The 13,822-nt window shown below is 35.6% G+C and overlaps 1 protein-coding gene across 3 annotated transcripts in view; it reads left to right on the top strand.

The window, feature by feature from the left end:
- MANEA (mannosidase endo-alpha) overlaps positions 1 to 6,293 on the top strand; it is a 75,293-nt gene extending 69,000 nt beyond the window's left edge. For 2 of the 3 annotated variants that reach the window (XM_032408227.1, XM_032408225.1), the window contains 2 exons: positions 801 to 877; positions 1,560 to 2,217. In XM_032408227.1, the coding sequence (XP_032264118.1) occupies positions 801 to 877; positions 1,560 to 2,217 (735 nt within the window). Of the gene's footprint in view, positions 1 to 800; positions 878 to 1,559 lie in introns of all 3 variants that reach the window. The other variant, XM_032408224.1, reaches the window with a different exon arrangement.
- Positions 6,294 to 13,822: the final 7,529 nt, after the last annotated feature.

Here is a 13,822-nt window from a genome sequence, read left to right as displayed (position 1 = left end):
TCAGGTCATGATCTCAGGGTGGTGGGATCCAGCCCTAGGCAGTCTCCTCGCTAGGTGAGGAGTCTGTTTGAGATTCTCTCCCTCTGCCCCTCCCCACACTGGTATGTGCCCACTCTCTCTCAAATAAATAAATCTTAAAAAAAAAAAAAAAATTTGCTGTTGGTCACACTTGGGAAAAGAATCCAGATTTTTCTGGACCATGTTCTTTTTAAAGAAACATGTCTGGATGTAGAATATATCCCTATTTTTTCTTTATAAGAAGTAAACATATAGGAAGAAATATTGCATAGTGGTTGAACATTTGAGTTCTGAATTTTGATTGCTTATTTTGCCTCCAACAGTCTGCCTCACTTAGTAACTACCTTAAGGGAGTTGTGAGAACGGAGGTAAAAAGTATAAACAGTTGAGCATATTATTTCACAGTAACAACATTAACTAGGAGTTTTCTCTGCTAGAACTCGCTGTTAATAATATTTACGTTCAGGGCGCCTGGGTGGCTCAGTTGGTTAAGCGACTGCCTTCGGCTCAGGTCATGATCCTGGAGTCCCGGGATCGAGTCCCGCATCGGGCTCCCTGCTCGGCAGGGAGTCTGCTTCTCCCTCTGACCCTCCCCCCTCTCATGCTCTCTCTCTCCCATTCTCTCTTTCAAATAAATAAATAAAATCTTTAAAAAAAAAAAAAAAATAATAATATTTACGTTCAAGAAGTATTCATCCTAAATTAAGATTAAATTATTAAAAATATGAAATACACTTTCATTTTTACATCATAATTTTTTCTCTAATCTTTTTTTGTTTTAGGTCACTTTTCACATCGAACCATATAGCAATCGAGATGATCAAAACATGTACAAAAATGTCAAATATATTATAGACAAGTGAGTTTCTTGTGTTTATAATTACTGTTTTACAACCCAATAATTAAGAGTACATTTAAATTATATTTGAGATTTGAATGACTTATGGTCTGAGATAAAATTTTGTAATGAATAATCATTTTGAGGAACATTTCTGAAATTCCTTATGATTCGCTTTCTGTATAGATTGTTTAATAAGCTATTTATGATTTGTTGGCTGACATTTTAAATTGATATTCTATAAATCACGAATACAGAGTTTTGTCTTTTTAAAAGGTTCAAATTATGAAATGTGAACTGCTTTTATATCTGTGGACCCACATCTAATATTTTCATTTATATATAAATATAGCTTCATTTTGTTCAAGGATTTTACTGATAAGAACCTGTGACAGATACTGTACTCTTAAAAAGAAACTTGTCAGCAACAGTGAGACATTATTCATATAGAAAATGGGCTTTTTATGGTGTTGGTCATCATTTGTAAACCTCAGTATGTCTTGATGTATCCAGTATCTCAATTTTCCTATCTGCAAAATTGAAAATGCATTTTTAATGATTACCCTTAATATAACTGATCCCCCAAAGAAAGTGAACAACGTGCTTAAACTGCACTGATTACTTTCATTTTCAGTATAGAAACAGTTATTGTCTGTGGAAAATGAGTTACAGATATTCACTTCTATGTATTTTTGTATTCTAGATATGGAAATCATCCGGCCTTTTATAGGTACAAGACTAAGACCGGCAATGCTCTTCCTATGTTTTATATCTATGATTCCTATATCACAAAGCCTGAAAAATGGGCCAATTTGTTAACCACCACAGGGTCTCAGAGCATCCGCAACTCTCCTTATGATGCACTGTTTATTGCACTTCTAGTAGAAAGCAAACATAGATATGATATTCTACAAGGTGGTTTTGATGGAATTTACACATATTTTGCCACAAATGGCTTTACTTATGGCTCATCATATGAGAATTGGGCAAGGATAAAATTTTTTTGTGACCAGTTCAACCTACTGTTTATCCCAAGTGTGGGCCCGGGATATATAGATACCAGCATCCGCCCATGGAATGCTCAAAACACTCGAAACCGAATCAGCGGGAAGTACTATGAAACTGCTCTGGGTGCTGCACTCCATGCCCACCCCAGTGTGATTTCTATCACCTCTTTCAATGAGTGGCATGAAGGAACTCAGATTGAAAAAGCTATTCCCAAAAGAACCAGTAATACAGTGTACCTGGATTACCGGCCTCATAAACCAAGTCTTTATCTAGAACTAACTCGCAGGTGGTCTGAAAAATACAGTAAGGAAAGAGCAACTTATGCATTAGATCAGAAGCTGCCTGTTTCTTAATGCATTAATGATTATAGAAATCACCTAATTTTAGTAAGTACCTTTTAAGTATATACCAATTGGCAGTTATCGCCATAATAAAAAAAATGGTAATATCATCGCCACCCTTCACAATGCTGCACTGAAAAAATATCAGAAAGATTATGCAAATTACATTCCCTGTGGCATAATATGCTGAATTTCTGACTGAAATTGAAATTGTACTTTGCTACTAATTTTTATTTCACCCAAAAATGTTTATGTTACTTAAATCCTTCTTGTATTCTGGGCTCAAAGAAATAGATTGTGTATATTTAATATGTCTAATGAAGAAAATAAGACCTAGAAGATAGTGTACATGTTTCATTTAGATTTTTTTCCAATAATTCAGTCATCCAGAGTCTGTTCACTAATAAAGTCTCCAATAAAAATTCTTAAGGAAAATAAAATCATAACTTAAGCCTGTGAATCACATTGTGTTAGGAAGGCCTGCTTTCTACAGCACAATATGCATCATCCTTTGAGGATTTTTTTGATTACTTATAGCATGCTAGGTGTTTTGCATGTCTAACGTATCTGCTTTACAGTGCTGAATTCCAGATACTAGAAGCTGTGGAAACTTCTTTCATGCTTCTCTATTAAGAAAACATAGTTGGTTCACAATTATGAAGATAAAATGCCCAAAATATCAGTTTTTGGATAACCTGTTAATTTTTAACTTGTTATTCTATTCATGTTTTTAAAATTTAATGTTAAGGGAGAAAAAGGTTGATACTATCATTGGATTTCCTTCTTAATATTTTAAGCTATTTTTACCAAAATAAATAGAGAAAATTTACTTAGCATTTTAGGAACATGGAAACGAAAATTCTTTTATATCTTAAACTTACAAGTCAAACTTCAGGAATGAATTTAACACAATGATGGCAATAATCTCGTTTAAAAGGCAATATATCCCCATGTAAAAACATTATACTTTCATGGTATCTATCAGATTCAATACTTGTGATCAGTTGTCATATTGTGACAAATTAATCCACCTGTATGCTACAAATAAATCTCTTTAATAGAGTATATGTTATCCTTCAGTTCTTATAGTTAACTAGAACTATAAAATATATATATGCTATTACAAGAGTATTATTTCTTAAATATTTAATTTACTAAAGAGAAGCAATATTAAACAATAATACATATAAATCTTCAGGTCTTAGAGATATTCATTCAGAAATAAAGCAACCGTAGAATTTATCATAACATAGCCCATCAGGTGATGAAATTTATTTTAGCCAGTGATTTTGAAGTAAAAATCTTTTCTTTGAAAAGAGGCATGATTAATGTTAAACTTACTTATAACTTAAGAATTTGCCATTTCTCAGAGAATGATCAGGCCTTGAGAAATTAGAACAATAGTAGTAAACTACTTTCTGGCGGAAGTTATGAGACTAAATCACTATAATGATATAACCAAGCCTCTTCATAGGAACATTCATACAGATATGACCTGTGGATTTTTTTTTTTCTTATATCCATTTGGCCACTCTATATTATCATAGGCATAACACATTTAGAGTTTATTCCTAATAATCACTTTTACCGTATTTTATTAAATTTAGAGAAATTACTACTACAGAGGAGTTCTTATAATTGCTTATACTGTATATTTGAACCTACCGTGACAGAAAATTTTATGAAATAGTTCTGAGATTAAGAGAATAAAAACAAGGTCAACAAATACTCAATGCGAATACTACCACTTTCTATCTTGCTCCCACTGCAGACATAGATAATCTACTACAGCACTCTTTACCTCTGAACTTTGTTGTGGTTCCTAACACATTACTCCAACCAGCCAGTAATGATCAAATTTCAGAGTAAGATAAAACAAATTCGTTCTCAAGGGAAGAATGTTTGTTTGGAATCTGAACTCATAATGGTTTAAGAATTTATAATTATATGAAAATCTGTGTCTTTTTGCCTGTTTTAAAAACTAGGAGGAATTATCTCTAATTTCATAAATCTTCCTCAGGTATTCATTACAGCTGCCTTTATCATTTGACTTTTTAGATCATTATCACAAGTAAAAGCAAAGAACTGATTGCCTAATTTAAACTATCTAGGTGTGAATTCAATAAGCTAAAATAACTGTTAGTGTAATATATGCAATGCATGAATCACAATTCTTTTATGGTTTAATCAGTCTGTTTTGACTGTATAGAAAACAATCTTTGTTTTATTGTTCCTCTTAAGGACTAATATTGTCAGAAACTGCTGTTATTAATGTTTAAGTTGTATGTTAACTATTTTCTGTTTTAAAAGTAAAACACTATTTTGTTATATGGAGTAATTAACTTTCATTTAATAAAAGCATACATGAAATAGTGTATCTTAGGTATAAAAATGTGTCCCTTTCTATTTATGAAATATTTGAGATATGTAGCACTTACAAAGTCTGTATCTTTAACTGTATATACATTTTTAAATCTGTGAATTTGTTAAACACACACAAAAAAACAAAGGTTTTTGGGGGTGTGGGGGCAGAGATGTTTTATTTTTTAATTCTTTGGGCATAATCATACGTTAGCTCTAACTCCTTTGGGAGATCTTACCCTAACAAGCCACCAGAGAATCTACCAAATTTATAACCATCACTTTTTCAAACTGATCAGTTAAACGTGATGACTGTTCCTGAACTCTCTAGTGCCTACAGAAACAGCTCTTGAAAGTCTGTATCTAAATTTTGAATTAAGGTCGAACACCCTCATGTCCCATAGTATAGAAGCAATACTATTTATGACCAGAAAAATTCCAGTTATTTTTATAAATATCTGTAATTTCAAAATGGAAAATAGACCTAGCCACAAGCAAAAAAGTTTTTTAGCTCAGATAAAATTTTATGCTGACTTTGTTATATATCCACATAAAGTCTAAATGTTATTGTATGCTTCCTATAAGATTATTATTCTTGAGAATTCAAGTGCTACATTGGCTTAATTACTTTACAGAGACTCACTATAGTCCAATCAAAGAACTTAGCAGTAGTGCTATTATATTTCATCAATGAAGAGAGGAACATTTTTCAATGTGGTTAGTTTCCGTTGTTACATAAGTTATGATATCAAAAGAAAAAATAAAGAACTAGTAAGTAAATGGTCACAGATCTAAAATTTAGTGAAGTTAAAACATAGTAGCACTATTTTGGATGTTCTAGACTTCATTTAAAAGCGTCTTATATATTTTAAGTTTCTCAATTTATATTAAAAAATTAGCCATAAATTTAATCATAAAGTTAAAGAGCCTTTCAGAAACTACCCCATGAAATAAGTACTTCATGACAGAAGGCAATGCTGTACTATGGTTAAATAATTCTATATATAATTTAACCTATGGTATATGATTGTATCTTCATGCTTTGTTTTTGACTTTTTGAAAGAATTGGTTAATCTGAGCAAAGATTGTAAATAACATGAAATAAAGTGACTCTTTAGCTATTCAATTACATTTAAAATATATTAATTATAATTATGTTCATGCATAAAAGTGTGAGTCAGTTTTTAAAAAGCCATTATGAAAACACTATTAATTTGATAATAATGTCTAATGTAATGTGATCTTTACCCTGATTTTGAAACTATCAGATACAAAAGAGAAAAATACCTAGAAGAAATTCAATTGCAATAAATGCAGTAAGGTTTAGAAATTTATATATTTAAACACTGTCACCCAAGGGTAGTGTGTCAGAATGTTTTTTGGATGTAGTAAGTTTGTATTTATTGAATGCTGCCATTCTATGTATTGTTTTTTAATTACTTAGATTCCTTAGCCATGTGGCAGTCTATTAAGCCATTAATATTAAAATAGAGCAGTCTAATCTTGGGCTTCATGTAAAAAGTTAACTGCAAGGCTGCTAAATTCTTACTTGAAAATTTGGTGTTATATTTAATTAAAGTACATTCTTGAAAATTATGCTCTTGACTTTTTAGCTGTCTTATAAAAAAAAATGTTGACAATCATTTTATGGATAGTAGCTGAGCTCAAATTCTATTTTATCTTTCCTTATGAGTATTATGTCTTCTTAGCTAAAGACTTAATATAATCCCCAAATAAAATATTCTTTTAATGTATAATATTTCATTGTTTTCTTTGTACTTGAGTCATTCTTATATAGAGTGTAGGTAATGTTTCCTCTTTTTAAAATGTGTACTCATTTTGAAAACAGGATTTAAAGTAGTTTTTCCATAGAATTTAAAAATATATGAACAATGAAAGATGGGATTTTTAAAAAGAATATACATATACAATGCTAGCATATATGGTTGACTACATATTTGGTATTGAGCTTCTGAATAGTTAATACAAGATGTTATATGGGTTTTTTGCCAGGAAAGAAGCACTTCTTTCCTCTACAAGGTAAACTTGACCTTGTCATCACAATTTAAAATAAAAGGTAAAGCATAGGGAATATAGTCAATGGTACTGTAATAGTATTGTATGCTGACAGATGGTAGCTACACTTATGGTGAGTTGAGTCACTATGTTGTACACCTGAAAATAATGTAACATGTATCAACTATACAAAAAAAAAAAAAAACTTAAATTTTTCAAATTGGCATTATACCTACAGTTAAAAAATGTAAAAACCTACAGGAACCTGTCAGGTAATGTAATGTAAATAAATGCACCAGGTTTAAGACCCTAGAGAGTCCTAGGAACTGTGGACTACTCTCACCTAAAAGGAGTAGTTGCTAATCAGCTGTCAATTCATTTTGTAGTTATGGGTCACTAAAATGAGGAAGTATGTATGCCCATGTGTGCATAAATTTTTCTAATTACAAATGTTGGCAAATACCAGAAAAGATTTTTAAAATATTTGCTGGTTGGGGTCACTAATTTGTGACCTCTGATAGAATATAAAATTATTGAGAACATTTTTCATAACATTACACTCAAAGGGATTTCATATGACTAGTTATTGTGATGATTATTGGATAGTTTTAAGTATGTAACAAAACTCAATGACAGTGAATCCATGAGGGTTCTGACTATATGATAACTTTTCCCAGATCCTATGGAAGATCAGAAATAAAGCACCCCAATAATGAGATACATATCTCAGCCAGGACCAATATGCCAAGACCAAATTTCATTTATTATTTATCCTAATTTGGCTTTTGACTAGCAGATTTGAATTAATTTTATTTACTGAGAAGGACCTGGAATGCTTTTATTCTTTTGCTTATTAGATACGGATCCATATTTGGAGCCTGAAAAGTAAGTAGAAAACACTGTAAGTAATTGCCTTTAGTTATAGCCCCCACTTCTGTAACCTGTTTTATGCCTTTTTTGATGCCTGCTATTCAACCTTTCTTTCTTACTCTCAATATACCTGCCTTTCTTATCTGCTTTGTTTCAAAGAGGGTATTAGTGATCTGTTAGAATATATAACATGTGACAAAATGTCTCAGTTGAAGTGTAACAAGAATAGGAATACACATTGAATGCAGCTTTTTTTTTTTTTAATTTATTTATTTGAGAGAGAGAGAATGAGAGAGAGCGAGTACATGAGAGGGGGGAGGGTCAGAGGGAGAAGCAGACTCCCTGCCGAGCAGGGAGCCCGATGCGGGACTCGATCCAGGGACTCCAGGATCATGACCTGAGCCGAAGGCAGTCGCTTAACCAACTGAGCCACCCAGGCGCCCTGAATGCAGCTTTAAAAGGAAAACAGTATTATGGTAAATACACTGCTATACTTGTGATCACAAATTTAAGCTTTTAAGTAGCCAATATGAAAAAACATCTAATCATCTACATATTGTGCAATGTCCATAGAGTAAGTTAAAAATAAATTTCTCAAGAAAAATAGAGCTGTCTTAAGGATGTTGACTATTACCACATTTATTCAGATTAGTACTGAAAGTCCTAGCCACAACAGTCAGACAAGAAATAAAAGGCATCTAAATTGGTAAGAAAGAGGGGTGCCTGGGTGGCTCAGTCATTAAGCGTCTGCCTTTGGCTCAGGTCATGATCCCAGGGTCCTGGGATCGAGCCCCGCATCAGGCTCCCTGCTCGGCGGGAAGCCTGCTCCTCCCTCTCCCACTCCCCCTGCTTCTGTTCCCTCTCTCGCTGCATCTCTCTCTGTCAAATAAATAAATAAAATCTTAAAAAAAATAAATTGGTAAGAAAGAAAAACTATTTACAGATGACATGATATAAAACACAGAAAACCTATAGTCTCCCCCAAAAAACTACTTGAAATAAGTGAATTCAGTAAAGGTGCAGGATACAAACTTAATATATAGAAATCTTTCTGTATGCTAATGATAAGAAAGAGAAAACAATCCCATTTAAACCATATCAAAAAAAAAAAAAAAAACCCTCAGAATAAACTTAACCAAAGAGGTGAAAGATCTGTGTTCTGAAAACTCTAAAACATCGATGAAAGAAATTGAAGATAACACAAATGGAAAGATATGCCATACTCATGGATTGGAATACTGCTAAACTGTCCATACTAAACGCAATCTCCAGATTCAGTGCAATCTCTATCAAAATGCCAACAGCATTTTTCAGAGAACTAAAATAATACTAAGAAATATATGGGACCTCAAAAGACTCCAAATAGCAAAATCAATCTTGAAAGAAGAAAACTTTCCCAGATTTCAAAATATACTACAAAGCTGTAGTAATCAAGACAGTATGGCACTGGCATAAAAATGGACACATAGATCAATGGAACAGAATAGAGAGCCCAGATATAAACCCACACTTATATGGTCTATTAATTATGACAAAAGTAAGAATACAATGGGAAAAAGGCTCTTCAATAAATGGTGCTGGGAAAACTGGACCACTTTCTTATATAATACACAAAAGTAAAATGGATGAAAGACCTAATTGTGAGACCTAAAACCATAAAACTCCTAGAAGACTCTGAGAAACAAACTTAGGGTTCTAGAGGGGAGGGTGTGGGGGGGATGGGTTAGCCTGGTGATGGGTATAAAAAGGGCACATATTGAATGGAGCACTGGGTGTTATATGCAAACAATGAATCATGGAACACTACATCAAAAAAATAAATAAAAAATTAAAAACAAAAAAACTCCTAGAAGAAAGTAGACAGTAATCTCTTTGACCTCAACTCTAGCAACATATTTGTGGATATGTCTCCTTTGGCAAGGGAAATGACAAAATTAAACTATTGGACTACACCAAAATAAAAAGGTTTTGCACAGCAGAGGAAACCAGCAAAACGAAATGGCAGCCTACTGAATGGGAGAAGGTATTTGCAAACAATGTATCCAATAAGGGGTTAATATCCAAAATATATAACGAACTTACACAACTCAACATCAGTAAAACAAATCTGATTAAAAAATGGGCTGAGGACATGAATTGACATTTTCCCAAAGAAGATCTACAGATGACCAGCAGAAACATGAAAAAATGCTCAAAATCACTAATCATCAGGAAATGCTAACCAAAACCACAATGAGATACCACCTTATACCTATCAGAATGGCTAGGAAAAAAAAAAAAGTGTTGGCAAGGAAGCAAACAAAAAGGAAACCCTCATGCACTGTTGGTGGGAATGTAAATTGGTACAGCCACTGTGGGAGTTTTGTAAACAATTAAAAAGTGAAATACCATATGATCCAGTAATTCCACTACTGGGTATTCACCCACAGAAATGAAAACACTAATTTGAAAAGATATTCGCATCCCTGTTTATTTGGCATTATTTGCCAAGATAAGGAAACAACCAAAGTGTCCATCTATAGATGAATGGGTAAAGAAGATGTGGTAAACATATACAAAGTAATACTACTAGGCCCCAAAAAGAATGAGATCTTGCCATTTGCAACAACATGGATGGACATACAGGGTATTATGCTAAGTGAAGTACATCAGACAGAGAAAGACAAATACCATATGATCTCACTTATATATGGAATTTAAAAAACAAAAATGAACAAGTAAAGCAGAAACAGACACATAAAACTGGTGGTTGCCAGAAGGGAGAGGAGTGGGGGAATAAGCAAAATGGGTAAAGGGGAGTGGGTTGGAGAAACAGGCTTCCAGTTATGGAATAAAGAAATCACAGGGAGTGTGGAGGAAAGATGGTGGAGGAGTAGGGGACCCTATTTCAACTGGTCCCCAGAATTGAGCTGGATATCTACCAGACCACTCTGAGCACCCACGAAACCAGCCTGAGATGTAAGAAGATCTGGATCTCTACAAACAGAATATCGCAGGCGGTTGGTTTCAAGGTACGAAGCAGGGAGCCCTGATTCCGCGGGCACATATCGGAGGATAAACGGCAGCGGGAGGGTGCCTGGCCGTGGGGATCCTACACCGCCGGTGAGCAACAGCCTCACGTGCTGCAGACGGGCACAGACTCGCAGAATGGTAGCGGCAGGGAAAGGACTTTAGGGCAGCCCCCAGGCATAAACCCAGAGCGGCAGGGTCTCTCGTGCGAACTGGGAAGGGCTGGCGGTTCTAGAGCACAAAGGGCAGAGACGTGCCCCGACCTGGAGGCACGACTGGGGGCGCTGCGGAGGGGTGCAAAACCCAGGACGCTGCAATTTACAGCAGCACAGACAGAAACGGAGACAGTGTGGCCTGGAGAGCTCACTGAAGAACAGACTGAGGTCTCTCTGCTCTGAGGCAGAGGGTTGGAAACGGTCTCTTCTGCTCTGAATCGTGGAAGAGACGCAGAAAGCCACCAGGGAAAGCCGTCAGAGAACAAAAGCCCCCAAAACTGATTCCCGCTGAGCCCATCCCCCACCACAGGGGGGCAGGGCAACTCCGCCCAAACAGAGTTGCCTGAGTAACAGTGCGGCAGGCCCCTCCACAGAAGACAGGCTGGGAAAACAAGAGGCCAGCAACCCTAAGGTCCCAACAAAACAGGTGCATCTTGCTTGGGTTCTGGTCAATAATTTGGACTCTATACATTCCCTCAAACACCCATCAACAGAATGACTAGGAGGAGAAACCCCCAAAATAGAAAAGACTCAGAGATTATGACTTATGCTGCAGATTTACAAATGGATGCAGATATAACCAAGATGTCGGAGATGGAATTCAGGCTAGCAATTGTGAAGACAATGGTTAGAATGGAGAAATCGATTAATGGCAACATAGAGTCTCTAAGGGCAGAAATGAAAGCTGAATCAGCAGAACTTAAAAATGCTATCAATGAGATCCAATCCAATCTAGATAATCTAACAGCTAGGGTAAGTGAGGCAGAAGAACGAATAAGTGACCTGGAAGACAATATAATAGATAAAAAGGGAAAAGAGGAGGCCAGGGAAAAACAACTTAGAAGCCATGAAAATAGAATCAGAGAAATAAGTGACACCATGAAGCGTTCCAATGTCAGAATAATTGGAATCCCAGAGGGAGTGGAGAGAGAGAGAGGACTAGAAGATGTATTTGAGCAAATCGTAGCTGAGAACTTCCCTAATCTGGGGAATGAAACAAACATACGCATCCTAGAGGCAGAGAGGACCCCTCCCAAGATCAAGGAAAATAGGCCAACACCCCGGCATGTAATAGTAAAACATGCAAATCTTAGAACCAAGGAAACCATCTTAAGGGCAGTTAGGGGGAAGAGATTCCTTACGTACAGAGGGAGGAACATCAGAATAACGTCAGACCTATCCACAGAGACCTGGCAAGCCAGAAAGGCCTGGCAAGACATATTCAGGGTACTAAATGAGAAGAACATGCAGCCAAGAATACTTTATCTGGCAAGGCTGTCATTTAGAATGGATGGAGAGATGCAGAGCTTCCACGACCGGCAGAAACTGAAAGAATATGTGACCACTAAGCAGGCCCTGCAAGAAATATTAAGGGGGGTTCTATAAAAGGAGAAAGACCCCAAGAGTGATATACAACAGAAATTTACAGGGACAATCTATAAAAACAACGTCTTCACAGGCAACATGACAATTAATTCATATCTTTCAATAATCACTCTCAACGTGAATGGCCTAAATGCTCCCTTAAAACGGCACAGGGTTGCAGATTGGATAAAAAGACAGGACCCATCCATATGCTGCCTACAAGAGGCTCATTTTGAACCTAAAGATACATCCAGACTGAAAGTGAAGGGATGGAGATCCATCTTCCATGCCAGTGGACCTCAAAAGAAAGCTGGGGTAGCAATTCTTATATCAGACAAATTAGATTTTAAACTAAAGACTGTAGTTAGAGATACAGAAGGGCATTATATCATTCTCAAAGGGTCTATCCAACAAGAAGATCTAACAATTGTAAATATCTATACCCCCAACATGGGAGCAGCCATCTACATAAGCCAACTGTTAACCAAAATAGTCATATTGATAACAATGCGTTAATTGTAGGAGATCTCAATACTCCACTCTCAGCAATGGACAGATCATCTAAGCAGAAAATCAACAAGGAAACAAGAGCTTTGAATGATACACTAGACCAGATGGACCGCATAGATATTTACAGAACATTCCACCCTAAAACAACAGAATACTCATTCTTCTCAAGCGCACATGGAACTTTCTCCAGAGTAGACCACATACTGCATCACAAATCAGGTGTCAACTGATACCAAAAGATTGAGATTATTCCCTGCATATTCTCAGACCACAATGCTTTAAAACTGGAACTCAATCACAAGAAAAAATTTGGCAGAAATTCAAACACTTGGAAGCTAAAGACCACTCTGCTCAAGAATGTTTGGGCCAACCAGGAAATCAAAGAAGAACTTAAACAATTCATGGAAATCAAGAACGAAAACACATTGGTCCAAAACCTATGGGATACTGCAAAGGTGGTCCTAAGGGGGAAATACATAGCCATCCAAGCCTCACTCAAAAAATAGAAAAATCCCGAATTCACCAAATAACTCTACACCTTAAAGAACTAGAGAAAAAGCAACAAACGATGCCTAAGCCACACATTAGAAGAGAAATAATTAAAATTAGAGCAGACAAGATCAGGCACGCTCAGGGTGGGATGACAGAAATCAATGAATTAGAAACCAGAAACACAGTAGATCAGATCAATGAAACTAGAAGTTGGTTCTTTGAAAGAATTAATAAGATCGATAAACCACTGGCCAGACTTATCCAAAAGAAAAGAGAAAGGTTCCCTCTCTCGCTGTCTCTCTCACTGTCAAATAAATAATTTAAAAAAAAAAAAAAAAGGAAAAGAGAAAGGACCCAAATTAATAAAACTATGAATGAAAGTGGAGAGATCATGCCTAACACCAAGGAAATAGAAACAATTATTAGAAATTATCATCAACAACTATATGCCAATAAAGTGAGCAATCTGGATGAAATGGAGGCCTTCCTGGAAACCTATAAGCTGCCAAGACTGAAACAGGAAGAAATTGACAACCTGAATAGGCCAATGACCAGTAACGAGATTGAAGCAGTGATCAAAAACCTCCCAAAAAACAAGAGTCCAGGGCCTGATGGATTCCCTGGGGAATTCTACCAAACGTTCAAAGAAGAAATAATACCTATTCTACTGAAGCTGTTTCAAAAAATAGAAACAGAAGGAAAACTTCCAAACTCATTCTATGAGGCCAGCATTACCTTAATCCCCAAACCAGGCAAAGACCCCATCAAAAAGGAGAATT

Source organism: Phoca vitulina, unplaced genomic scaffold (assembly GCF_004348235.1).
Source record: "Phoca vitulina isolate PV1807 unplaced genomic scaffold, GSC_HSeal_1.0 scaffold9, whole genome shotgun sequence".
In the NCBI taxonomy this organism is placed as follows: Eukaryota; Metazoa; Chordata; class Mammalia; order Carnivora; family Phocidae; genus Phoca; species Phoca vitulina.
The sequence above is the reverse complement of the archived record's forward strand: the minus strand, read 5'-3'. Positions and strand labels throughout refer to the sequence as shown.